This window comes from Opisthocomus hoazin, chromosome 3, assembly GCF_030867145.1.
Source record: "Opisthocomus hoazin isolate bOpiHoa1 chromosome 3, bOpiHoa1.hap1, whole genome shotgun sequence".
In the NCBI taxonomy this organism is placed as follows: Eukaryota; Metazoa; Chordata; class Aves; order Opisthocomiformes; family Opisthocomidae; genus Opisthocomus; species Opisthocomus hoazin.
This window is the reverse complement of record NC_134416.1, coordinates 108494778-108508570: the sequence shown is the minus strand read 5'-3', so window position 1 is coordinate 108508570 and position 13793 is coordinate 108494778. Positions and strand designations below refer to the sequence as shown.

Below are 13793 nucleotides of genomic sequence, written 5' to 3'. Positions count from 1 at the left end.
AGTAATCTCAGGTAGAAAATACCTGCTTATAAGAGAGGCTGCGTGAGGGAGTCACCTGCCTTTTCTTTGATAATACAAGCTGGAAAGCGTAAAAGAGGAATTGGGAATCTCCTGGTTTCTGGCCTGTGCTATCTTTTCTCCACTGTTTATCAGTGGGATAGAATAAAAGCTGAGATTTTTAATGATTTGATGGTGCATAAGAAATAGGACTAGTTATTCCTATGTGAGAAGTAGGATTTTACTGTTGAGAAATGATCTCATAGTACAAAAAGTAAAAAAAGGTGGAGGTGCTTGTTTGCTCATCAGTAACTCCATGTTGGTCCATGGTTGGATGTCGGATCAGGGCGTTCTGTGGCTGTGTTAGTAGCTTTGGTAGTCAGGCCTGTGTTTTTCTCACGTTAGACTCCTGGAATTACTGGATGCTTGTAGTAGCTGCTAGAGAAGAGACAAATATGAAAGTGTCCTTTCCAATACCAAAGGACAGTCTTCTGTGTTCAGAACTTAACATTTCACCTTCTTTACTGGTGTGTACTTTGTGTTGTCATGGAATATACTTTTATAATTTATTGGACATCCGTATCTATAGAAGGAAATGTGTCGTGAGCTAGATTGTATGTCATGAAGGCATTATGTGACATACTGAAAGATCCATAGACAATGTAATTTTTTGTGTGTGTGGAAAGAGGACCAAACACAGCAGCATGGCTACAGCTAAATGTGAAGTCATCAGTATTCTTGCTGCAGTGTTTTACTGGTGGTGTCTTGTTGGCCTGTGGAATTGAAACAAATGCTGATTAAGATGAATCCAAGTCTACTGATAATTACACTAATTGCCCACAGGTTGCTAATTATAAACTTGTGATTTTTTGGGAGAGATGGTAGCAGTTAGTGTGACAGATGTACTGACTGCACTAAATCTGATGCTCGTGGAACTTAAAGTGAATAAAGTGTAGATACCATTAGGATGGAGATTAACATGGTAATTAATTGAACAGTTGAATGCAGGACATTGACAGAGAGATGTAATTTTACTTACACAAAGTGATTTTGAGTGTACGTGCTATGTCAGAAGGCTAGAAAATGCTAAAGTTCTCAAGAAATAGATTTGGGTTCAGGCCTTAAACTGCAAATTTGTGCCGTGTGAGATACATCTAGTGCAGGATTCAAGTATCAGAACTGTCCATGATTTCATAGTTATCTTCATAAGGCTTACCTGGCAATGAGTCAGGTGCTCCACCTCTGCAGAGTGGTGAATTTCAGCCTTAAATGTGAGTGTATGTCATCTTCGGGCACACCAGGAGATGTCTTTCTGTCATTTATTTCTCAATTTACAGCAAACTTAGCAAAAGTGCAACAAAAAGTAAAGCAGTTTAAAAGGCCGCTGAAATTTAGCTCTTTTTTTTTTTTTTTCCTAGGGAAACATTTTTCTTTAGCCACTCCACGTGGTATCAAAATAAACATTAGAGCAGAGAAGTCAGTTGAAAGTCTAAAAGAGATGAGACGGTAAAAGAGCTTTCCCTAGTTTGCTACTTTATTGTGAGAAGTTCGCTTTAAGACTTCAAGGAAAATAAGTCTTCTTAAAATAAGATAACTATGAATTACTCAATTTCATGTAGTGCTAAAGAAGACTGCCCACAACAGGTCTACGCTAGCAAGGATAGTGCAGGAAACTACTTTTCCCCTGCTTCTGTCTTACTTAAATAGCATCAGCCTGCAAGCAAGAGGTTGTAGCTTTTAATTATTTTTTATACTTTCTGTCTGCCTGTGTACAGTATTTGATCTTTTCCTGTAATTATGAATAGAGCTGCTGATTAGGGGACTGGAGCATTGCTCCTACGAGGAGAGGCTGAGGGAGCTGGGCTTGTTCAGCCTGGAGAAGAGAAGGCTGAGAGGGGACCTTCGAAATGCCTCTAAATATCTGCAGGGTGGGTGTCAGGAGGATGGGGCCAGACTCTTTCTAGTGGTGCTCAGCAACAGGACAAGGGGCAGTGGGCACAAACTGAAGCAGAGGAAGCTCCAGCTGAAGATGAGGAAGAACTTCTTCCCTCTGAGGGTGCCGGAGCCCTGGCCCAGGCTGCCCAGGGAGGCTGTGGAGTCTCCTTCTCTGGAGATATTCCAGCCCCGCCTGGACGCGGTGCTGTGCCGCCTGCTCTGGGTGACCCTGCTTGGGCAGGGGGTTGGGCTGGGTGACCCCAGAGGGCCCTGCCAACCCCCACTATGCTGTGAGTCTGTGATTGTAGTAGTGTGTTTTACGTGTGATTTTTGCAATACTATGCGATTGAAGACCCCTTTGCTGCATCTAATTCTTCTTTGACTGATGTTGAAATGTTGACGTCATGCCTTGATTGCTTTCTTTTCCTTTGAGCTGTGTTTCTTTGTAGCTCTGTAGTAAGAAGTAAATGAGAATTGAAAAGCCAGACTTTAGTTTCATTCTGCTTAAATTCTATTCTTCACATCTCTTTCGTAAATTTTGCTATGCAGTAAACTCACTCAACATTTATTTCTGAATAACTTGCCTCCCAAAAAGTTCACTTTTCATGGCATTGCTCTTCAGCTTTGTTGAAGAAAATTTAAATGTTCCTATCCAGTCCATTGATCCTTACTTAGCAAGACTCCTCTCTGGTGTCAAGGAATGAACTACACACTGAAAGCAATCAGCAGCTGCTTGAGTCAATCTGATTATTCTGCTCTGTCTCCCGGTGGATGACAGAAAGAAAGATTGGAAAAGGAGAGTTTTCAGCCCAGATGCCAACGTGTGTGTTGGAATGGCAGAAAATTAAGTGTTGTAAAGGTCCAGGATACCTGCTTTAACTTCAAGAGTTCAAAAAATTTCATCTGAGGCTTTTCATTCTTGGCTTAGTTACCTGATGGATTTTATGGAAATCTCCCAACAGATTTCAATTGTTCTACTATGTCTAAATAAATGTCAAAGGCAGCAATTGGGCATGCAGCTTTTTATGGTGGAGAGACGGAAAATAGCTGTTATGAAAAAACCACAAACAACAAACGCCAACACCCCCCCCCCCCAAACAACAACCAAACATCAAAAGACCAGTACCAAATAATACAGGCTGAATGACAAAGGAGCTGGCAATTTAGGAAATTATTTTCAGCTTTTATGCTGTTCACTGAAATAACGTTTTTAGCTTCATGTGAGTAATTTTTTTTTTTTTGAAGCAGTGTATGCTGCTCAGTCTGGCTTAGCTGAGAATAGACCCCAAAACAGCCTTAGAAATGTTTTGGCTCTCATGCGGTGTGAGGTACGAACAGAGCAGAATCCTGCAAGTGCGCGTCTTCCAGCTGAGCACACCTCTTGGTGTGGCTGCAGGGGCACGAGGGTGGGAACACGTAAACAACTGAAAATGTTTAGCTCTAGTTTACGAATCTGAAATTGCCACATCCAGGTTTATTTTTATGACCTATGGAAGTTGGATGTTTAGAATTATGCATGTAAATCTTTGCAGTTTTGCTTACATGTGTTTTAATAAATTGCCAGTTGACATTTAGGCATTCAGTAGATTTGTGGATAAATCGGTTTCATCAGACACGATGAACATGATTTTGTCTACTCAGCCTCCGAAGTAGAGTCCAATATTCATATTTTAATGTTGTCTAGAAAATGAGGCGGTGTGCCATGCTAGGCCAGATTTTGTTATATCAAATAGCAAGATGGACAAATTTCCTGTAATTCTTTTGGTTCCTTGAGTATACATAGAGTGGCAACATGAAAACAAAATTAATTCCTTTTTTCTTAAAGACCCAATAAGGTAATAATAACTGCGGGGGGGGAATCAAAATTAATCACTGTATTGGTTACATGGTAGCCTACATTTGTGAAATCGGAACTTTGAAATTACCTAGCAGGTATTGAGAATAAAACAAGTCTAAACCATCATTTTTGTTTAATAGCTCTGGGTGGTGGTCCCTGGAACTCCAGGAATTTATTGTGAAAGGTTCATACTGAAAAAATGTTAGTACACAGCATAAATCTGTGGCTGTCCCAGTCTGATGTTGTGTAGATGCTGGTGATGTTTTCCTTTGAGTGAAACCTGATGGCCCTTACTCACCTTTCATAGCAGATCGTTAGAGCAATGGTCCATTGGATTTTATGCATTTCAGGGAGAGGTTTTGTGGCCAGGCCTCTTGCCTTAAAGTTAGCTTACTGTGACCTTCTCCCTTCCCTTGTCGTTGGTTCTGGCCTCGGCGAAGTCGCTGTTTCCTACCTGCTTGCACATTGCGAGACCGGCATGTCTGGATGCTCCATCCAGTTAGGATTTGGTTTCAAAGCATCCTATGAGGCTTTTAAGTCCCACTGTGGATTCGCTTTTACTCTGCCTCTGGCTGTGGTAAAGATTATAATTTAGAATTATTTAGCATTAGTATACAGTATCTGTCACTACTGACCTCACACTTCTTTCTGCCAACACTGGTGGCATCAGGCGTGACAATTTTCATTTTCGGGTGCTGTATCTTCATATTTCATATGTAGCCTGCCTGGCTTCAGGGGCAACTACCATGGTAGTAACACACGGCGTAGGAGGCACCCTGTGGTGTTTCGTGGCATCGGTTAATTTGCTTTCTTTTTCTTTTACTCAGAAGTCATCGTGGGCTTTGTGTGAGCTCTGCTGAGCTCTTGGCCCTCAGTTCTGCAAAACTCTTCAGCAAATGCTGACTGCTGTGCCAGGCCAGCGCCCAAGTGCTTTGGCCCCAGCAGAACCAAGTCCTAAGGCTGATGGTGTGCTGTTGCTTTTGGCTAGGCTTCCACTGATAAATATGATTAAACAATTCTTATCTACATGGCCTGCCTTGGATCCCGGCATGTATCTTGTCTGTTTGAATCCCAGGTGATTCTGTCAGTTCTCACAACAGATGCAGGAGAGACAGCCCACCATGTCACTCTCCCTTCCTGGTTGGACTGGCAGGCTGACCCGATTCATTCTGCCTAGTAAGTGTTAGGGTTAGGCTTAGGTGTAAGGTGAAACTTCCCCAAAAGAGGCCCCTAACAAACATATCATTACCTCGTCAAAGTAAATGCTGTCTTTGGTTCTGGTAAATGTGGTGATCAGAGGTGAAATTCTAGGTAGAAGAAGATGATTTTGGATGCCGTGCTGGTTTGCAGGCCAGCCCTGCCGTGGAGCAGATGCAGCGGCAACGGTCTGTCCCATGCCACTTCGCTCAGTTTGTTACCTTCTTCTTGCCTGGCCCTTTTCCCCTCAATAACCCTTCATTTGGCCGTGGGAATGGCCTTCCCGTTTCCCATAAAGGTCTTCCGTCTTGCCAGTTGATCTCTCCTGATCATACCAGGTACGTAATTATAATTACAGTAACTTTAAGGCCTGTGAAGTTTGAGACACGACACACAGAGCAGTGACTCTACTTCTTGCTCAAAGAACATAGGTTTGAGCCTTGAAAAATCTGCCCATTCCGGGAGAAGACGGTGTCAGCGGTAACAGCTCAGTATTTCTGAACTGTGCGGCAGGATTCCTGATAGGCGATTTCTGGCAAGCTGCTTTTGAAATGTTTTGATTCTGTTCGCAGTAGCTATTACAGTTGTTCAATTGTTGATAAATATTACAAACAACAAAAAAATTCTGAACATGGAGCAAAAATGGCAATATAATGAAAACAATTTGGAAAGAAAAAAATCAGTGAGAGCCAAGATGTTGAAGTACAGCACTTTTGAGTTGGGAGCCGCGGCACTAGAGGGTATAAACAATGCAGTACTTTTCCCATGGGGGGTATTGTAGAGCTTAATTGATTAGTGGCTGAAAAGCACTTGGAGCTGCTGTGTCGAGATGTGCTGTGTCAGAGCAGAGTGCTGCTGCATGAAAGCCTGAATGCTGCTCTGAGACACCGTTTGGTATACGGGTCAGTACATCTGAGTGTGTCAGTGGTGACCCAATCCACGGATCACTTTGTTGGACATATTTAACATTTAGCAAGGTGACTATGGCTATATTTTGGCAAATCAGCATATATTAATAATTTGCTTTATTTGCTGATTTGACCACCTTCTTTTTAATAAAAGTTTTAGGTTACTTTTTAATATGTGGTGATGCTTTGCGTGCTTTTCAAATTTGCTTACACTAAAATTAACAATGTCCCTTTAAAAACTAAGCCTTCAAATGTATTATAGAAAAAGTTTATAAAGTTATAGTATACTTGGCCCTAAAAGCATACTTACATTAAAATTATATAAAATTTATGAGTAAATACAAAGCGTGGGAATAAATGGTAGGGACATAGAGTCTAACTGAATCTTTTCTTGATCTTTTTCTTTTGCAAGTTGCCCTTATGGAGAAATAATACATGGAAATTCCTGGAACTGATTTAGTTCTTGTGTCTTTTTAGGGAGTATAGATGTTAACACATGATTTGACACAGTGGTTACGAGTTTGCCTTTCTGTATTATGATTTATGAGGAAACCTCAAGGAGAGTGTGGGTTTTTATCATTTTCATGTGTATCTGTCCATCCCCTGTGGGATTTTTGTTTTTTATTTGTTTATGTGAGTTTTCAATAATTATGTGGCTTCTGGCATGACAGCACATTTTAGCTGTTGTGGTAAGCTAGTTTATTTGCAAAGAATGTTACTAAAAGCAGTTTCTGGGAGGAATCAATATTTGAAAAATTGAATTCTAGATCTCTGACCAGCTCATAGTCCCTTTTAGAAGTTATTACCTGTTGTTACTAATTCTGAGCCTGATAAATTTTTATCTTGAAATATTGCCATTCATTTATTTATTGTTTTCTTATGAGCATAGATGAGCAAATGAAAGTGATGATTTCCCCCCCCCCCTTTCTCTTTTAACCATTTGGTTTGTACTGCCCTAGCTTGGCATCTTATTGCTAGCCTCTCTGTGTGGCTGCCAAGGTTGCTTGCATAATTTTCTTGACAAATGGCTTACTCATAAATATTTCATCTCCATTGCTACCAGCCTCAGAGAAGCGATATGCCCCAGGCAGGGAAATGTAGTTCCTTCCTTAGGAGCCTTCGAATCTTTTCCTTAAGTGCTTTGTCAGAGCCCGTGACAGATAAATGAAGAGGGTGCAGTTCAAACTAGAGATGACTTCTTCGTACACACGTGGTCATAAGTTTTCGAACTGGGAGGTGCTGAACTGCAGTGGAGTCTCCGCTGCAAACATCTGTTTTCTCTTCTTTATCCCTACTGAAGCCTGTGAGACTTAGTGATTCTGAAGTAAAATCCGCAGAGCAATTTGTCTCGGTCTGCCTGTTTTTGACTGGCTGTTGAAATACACATAGTCCTGGGAAAGGCTTTGTCCCTTGGCAGACTTTCACTGTTTCTGTAACAGAGCTGGCCCGAGGCGCGACACTGCGGCTGAGTTAGCGTTTGGGTAGAGACCCAGTTCACAGCTAGGTCCGAGTTGTGGATCTCTGGTGATAGATTGGCTCAGGAGGATAACAAATACGTGAAACTGAGCTCTTTAGAGCTTGGAGTGACAGAAAATTGATGCAACACAAAACTTACAATACCCCCACCACTACTTAGGGTTGAAACACGATAAGAAAGGCTAGTTTGATTCGAGTATTGATTACATACTTAATAAAACCATGAAGTAACTCTGTGGTTTAAAATACTCATTATATTTATTAATTCATGTTAATATTTAGATTATTCTTTTAAACTACAGCACGATGTCTAGGGTATTACTAAGAATAATCTGGACTTCTGTGGTGAGTCATGGATTTTCTCAATTCTCCTCAAGAATGGAAGGAGATGGTGGGAATTGGAGTACTAGTGGGAGGCAGCAGGTAAAGCTGAAGACTTCTAGTTTGTGGATGAACAGAGTGATTTGTGTTAGATGGGTCATGCCAGAGGAGGCAGCTAAGTCATTTGGTTTTCTTAGTGTTGGGTGGGCTGGGTTTGTTTGTCAAGTTTAATTTCTCGCTGTGCCATATGAGGTGTTTGAAACTTGGGTATTTGGGCACGCTGAATGCTTTGCAGATGAAGGTGAAATGTAGCCCATGAGGTAGCGTGTGTGTCGAACCTGGTATGTGAGATGTTGCTGTGCTGCTTTCTTCCTTTTCTCTGGAGGAGGCAGGCAATTGTTATTTGATCAGTGAATGATGCCTTCTCGCTTGAAGAATGTCTTCTTTGTCCACCACAGACGTCTCCAGAGGGCCAGGGTGCTTCTGCCATTGCCATTGCCAGGGAGGAGCAGCCCTTCTCCAGAAGGGAGATTGCAGCTTCCCTGTTGGCCCCCCAGCAGGGTCCGGCACTGCGGGTGGCTGGGGTTGAGCTGTTCTGCCTTAAACTGTAAAAATAAAGCAGATGCCTGCAGCTTTATGCCTTTGTGCAGTGTGCTGCAGCACGCGCTTGGTCCCGCAGAGACCACTGAGCCATCACACTCACCCACAGGTGACTTCTGTACCCGAGGAGCAGCGCTGAGCTTGAGGAGCTTCTGCTGCTTCAGGAGTGTGGTGCGCACCACATTTGTCACCCCTCGGTGGTTTTATGGAGTAGTGTTTTGGATTACTGTCATGGAAATTATTAATACTTAAAATTAATTACTTACACTTCCTGTGCTGTCTGCATGTGTCCCATTCTTGGCACGTAATAACTGACTGCACAAATATTGTTACTCCCTCCTCCTGCTAAGGCAGGATAAGGTCTCTGTGGTTTTATTATATCCAAATGGTGCAGTTAAACAGTGAGAATTAAGAAAGTATACCACTACACATAAACACTGCTAACATTTGATTTCTAAACAAATTAATTTTTACTCAGATAAAACTCCGTAGGAGTGAAGATATTGGTGGGAAAAAGAAGACGGAAGAGACAGCAGTAACCTTGACTGCAGTGAGGATTGTATAGGTATTCAAAAGTTTCTGTCCCTTTCATCTGACCGTTATTTACAATATGACTTCTAAGGAAGAAAGCTAGTTGGCAACGTTTTCGGGATACTGGAAAAAGAATAATCCCTCAGCAGACGAAGTTAGTGTTTTTCAGATTGCATCCCTTGAAAAACAGATGTGTTTAAAAGCAGGAGACGCGTTTGAGAATATTTAAGAATTATTTCTGCATTGCCTTTTTGCTGTCTGTAATTTGTCATTTAATGCATTCAAAATATTTTCCCTTAAAATATGGAATTGACTATTAGCAGTTTTGTCTCATTGTGGAGAGAGGGAAGAACACAGGTATGTCAGTAGAAGCTCAGGTCACAGCTGCTTAATTTTCAGTAGTTTCATGTGCCTTAGTCATGACACGCTATTGAAAGTTTCTACTAAAATGAAGTGGCATTTCTTAAGTAAAAAAGAAACTGTTTTAGTTTGTGAAAAAGAAAATTTAGAAATATTTAAGGTACAAGTAAAATATAATGACATACTGTTTCTCAGCAGGGCTGGTTTTCCTTAATTTAATCTACTGTCATGTATAAATATAAAATCTTTCTTTTTTTTTTTTGGTTTTTTTTCCACTGATAGTTTCTTTGCCCTGTTTATTTTGTTTTTATTTATGTGGGATTTTTCTGTTCGACTAAAAATGATGTGGTTGGACTGCTCACCTTAAACTTCTGAATTTTGCGTGTTATAGAGCTTGGTGTCTTTCCTACTTCTAGAACCAGAAGTCTGAATTTGTTTGCCTTTAGTCTTTAACTTCGAATGTCAGTTATGCTATATGTTTCCCTCTCTTAAAAGAATTATATACTTATGGAATAATTCAGCAATTGGATGTACTTTATTAGCTCGCTGATAACAAATACCAGTGTGTATTTTATATATATATAGTATCACATTTTATATATATATATATATAGTATCACAAATGCCAATACAGAAATACTCTACTTCTGAACTGCTTAAACCAAATTCACTACAGGCTGTCTTGAAACCCGATTACGTCAATCTTTGAAATGGTCTTCTACCAGCTGGGCAGCACAGCTACAGAGTTTGCAAATATTTTGACTACTGAAAGACATTTTACCTGTCTTGAATCATATGTCCTGAGAAGTGTTATCCTTTTAGTAACTGGAAAACTTATGGATGAACCTGGACAATCTTGGAGTGACACTGTGTAGTGGAGAAACTTGCTGGCCACTGTGACTATCTTAGCCCATCCTGCAGCCCTGAAGAATGGAGAACCTCAGAAGTATAGACCACATTTTCTGTGCTTGCCTTCAGGTGCTTATTTATGTAAGACAGGGCATGAAATATTGGTCTTTGTTCAGGCAATAAGCATCTTCTGGATCAGTGAAATAGGTGCATGGTCGTTAATACCTTTTATTTCATATTTAAGCAGGTCTTACATGTAACACTGAGAGAGAATGTGGTAATGCCTTATCCCAGAAGAAGTTTTTTAATTTTCTGTCTCAGTATTGCAAGCCTCAAAATGTTGCCGACGGTGGCATCTTGATTAATATATCACTATTAGAGAGCAGACAGCAAGCCAGCTTATGACACATTTTTGCTTCAGTTAAGAAAAATAACAAAAATATAAGTTATTCTGTACGTTTCTTGGAACTTGCTGATGGATTATTAACTAGATGAACTCCAAGTACGTGAAAAAATGAAGAGCCAGATAGGTGAAGGCTGTGTTATCTTGCCTGGTGCTTTGCAGTGCATGCAGTATTTTGGTCCATTGAGTGTTTAACCATCATCAGGGGCATCTGAAAGTGTTCTGCCCTTGGAAGGTCGGGTTCTAAAATGGATCCATTTCGGGCATTGGAACAGGCTGCCCAGGGAAGTGGTGCAGTCTCCATCCCTGGAAGTGTTCAAAAAAGGTGTGGATGTGGCACTTCAGGACATGGTTTAGCAGGTATGGTGGTGTTGGGTTGATGGTCGGGCTTGATGATCTTAGAGGTCTTTTCCAACCTTAGTGATTCTATGATTCTAAGTTGTCTGTGAGGCTATTTTATGCGTCTGTGTGTATAACAAATCCACCATGCTCAGTAAGAGTGAAAGTCTGTTCTGGTGTGCAACAGTATATCTGCATTTTAAAATGAGCTTGAAAAAAACCTGGGCTCATTATTAGTATTGCATGCAAAATAATTTCTGTTATATCCTGTGCAATGTAGATATGGCCATGGCAATACAATGATATTTGCTGCTGTATGCCTACATAGTTTTCAAAACTATGCTTAGCTAAATTGCTAAGCAGACTGGTAAATGTCCAATTTTAGCAGCCTAGCATATGTTTATAATTTTTGTTTTAACATATGCTATGTTGGTTGAACTCCCCTCCCCACACATACGGTAGATAAAAGCTGTCACATCACGAAATGGTGGCAGCCCAACTTTTCTAACATTTTCCATGGCACTTCAGAGTCTTGCATTAATTAGCTATTCTTGGATAGGAGACAGACTCTCATCTTTGTAGAATTTTTGTTTCAAACCCGTCGTGTACTGCAGTTTATGTATGCAGTAGCCCATCTGTGTCTCTGCAGCCATAAACAGCGAAAAGCCCAGGGCGTACAGAAAGGCGGCCAGCGAGCGTGAGGATGCCCTTGGTTCAGAGACCGATACCTGGCAAACGAGCCTGCAGGCAGGGCCGGCTGGTTCTCTGGTGGGCTCTGGTGTGCTCAGACAGGAGCCTTCTCTCTTCCACTTTTCTACGAGAGGTGGGTGAATCAAACGACGCTGGTGCACTGTCCTTTTCCTGTTCGTTGTGAGCTGCTCAGCTACCCCTCTTTTCTCCTCCTTTTTCAAGGCAAGTGTAAGGAGAGATTGCACTGAGTCTACGATGCTTTCCTAAACCTCGGTGGAGTAGAGGGGACTTGTGACAAACACCACTGCAGCTGTGAGAATGCTGTCTTCATCCTTGCTGCACCGTGACGTGGAAGCCTGGATTTATACACGACCAGGACATGCCTTAACAGTACGGCAGCGTGATCCCTTATCACCTCAAACTGCCTTTTGCACGTGCTCCAAATTCACGAGATGGTTTGGTGTTCTGTCTGCTGTTCCCCTGTTGTTAAGCTCCTGACTGCGGTGTACTGCATGCGTCATGTCTGCTGTGGTGCTGCACAGTGGGTGGGTGGTTTTCTGCGGGGGGTGAAGGAGCCTTGCCCATCAACCGAAACTGCTGCAGGCATGGCACGGGGCCTGTGGTAGAGCACTGACACTGGCAAGTGCAGTCACGCCTGTGCCTGGTCCATCTGCAGCATGGACAGGGTTGCTGTCATGCCTTCGTCCCTGGGTGGCATGGGTGCCACCTCCTGCCCTCTGGTCTACCTTGAAGCTGCTCAAAAGCACATACCCACCTGCAGGCATGGTTCCAGGTGTATTGCCAAAGCATAACGTGTGATACCATCCCTATCAGAGGTCCGAGTTCCCGCAGTTGTATGAGACATCTCAGTATGGAGACTGAGGTACAGGGACAGGCCCGTGGAGCTTCTGAGGAGCGGCTGAGGTACCAGGCAATGTGACAGTGCCAGCATCAAGGGAAGGACCTGAGTAACAGAAGATGGTGGACCTGGTGCTTGCACGCCCACCTGCAGTGCTTTGAGAAACTCCATGGGGAGCTGCTGGTGGGGCAGCCTGCTTCTGAAACCCGGCGTTGGCCCCCACCTCGGAGTCGGAGCCACTGTCAAGCCCAGACCACGCGACCCACGGGTAGTGCTGGTGGAGCACTTTGCTCCATGGATGGATCCATCTTTGGATCGTGGGTGCCAGTGGTGGGTGTTCGATGTTTATTTTCCCGTTCATGTGTTTGCTTTCAGCTACGGGACCTGCAGCTGCTGTTGGCTGGAAGTGGCTGTTCGCTGGCTGGCAGTCTTGGCTGTGGGATTCGGGTTTTGTCAGTGTGCACAGAAACCGGTGTGGGTTTACTGCCAAATAATAACCACAGTGGAAACAAAGGAAGAAAATGATAGATTTAAACTGTGTTTTTTGAGACCTTTAGGTAGATGTTTACAAGAAATAAGTGTCTATTTATTACAAATGAACGAAGTAATTCGTGTATCCTTAACATCAGCTATTTATTGCTAGCAGACAGGTAAAGAGATTTCCTTATTTTCCAGTGTTGCTCTCCACCCAGTTAAACATTTCTTTGATTTTGAAAGCTTTTTTGTACTGTGTGAAGAGTGCAAACATGGCTTTTTCCTTCCTTCTCTATGGCTTCTCTCCCCAGTTGTAGTTTATCACCAGCTGAGTTGAATGAAGTCCAACGCATTCTTCTGTAACGATCCTGGAAGCAGCGTGTGTGAGTCTGTGGTGGCAGAGGGGAGCAGAAGACTGTTGGTGAAGGACTTGAATTCGTTTCTGGCGCTCTTGTGTGATATCATGTTGGTGGCTTCTTTACTGCTTGTTTGCAGTACTTGGACATTGGATAACTCATCAGATAACGTTGGATAACTAACTTTTTTTCTTACTGCTCATAGTAGATTTTGCTTTAGATTAGAATAATAGTGCAGACAGTAATGCAGTTTAACTATTTAAGGCACAAGCATGATGTTAGGATGAAAACTCTGATACAAGTTCACCTGTAGGTTTTTCTCCTGTACGGGTTTAAGAGTATATATCACTTGCTCAGAAAAATTAGCGTTTCTGAACCATCACCAGTGTTGCCCTTTACAAATACTGAAAAATCATCAGACAAGACCTTAGTGATGTATATGTTAGAGTCTCCCTTCAAAAATCTGAGTCTTAAAATAAACAAAAGTCACCCCCCCCAACACTTATGGTTCATGTTCAAATTTCTTTTTCCTTGAAATTATGATCATGAGAAGAACCATTTATGTGGAAGTTAAACTTCTGATATGGTTGTCTGATTCTCAGAGGAATGGTATTTAGGAAACAGCAAACATCACGAGACTCATGATAAAGTCACGAGAATT

At 42.1% G+C, this 13793-nt stretch overlaps 1 protein-coding gene across 5 annotated transcripts in view; it reads left to right on the top strand.

The window, feature by feature from the left end:
* Positions 1-13793, top strand: part of FARS2 (phenylalanyl-tRNA synthetase 2, mitochondrial) — a 236682-nt gene that overhangs the window by 36359 nt on the left and 186530 nt on the right. Inside the window, exons 4-5 of one of the 5 annotated variants that reach the window (XM_075417197.1) lie at positions 11403-11576; positions 11666-11833. The exons of 2 other annotated variants lie outside the window; for them this stretch is intronic. In XM_075417197.1, coding sequence (XP_075273312.1) covers positions 11762-11833 — 72 coding nt within the window. In that variant the 5' untranslated portion in view covers positions 11403-11576; positions 11666-11761. Of the gene's footprint in view, positions 1-11402; positions 11577-11665; positions 11834-12478; positions 12633-13793 lie in introns of those variants that run through there. 2 more of the 5 variants (XM_075417198.1, XM_009932311.2) reach the window with 2 other exon arrangements.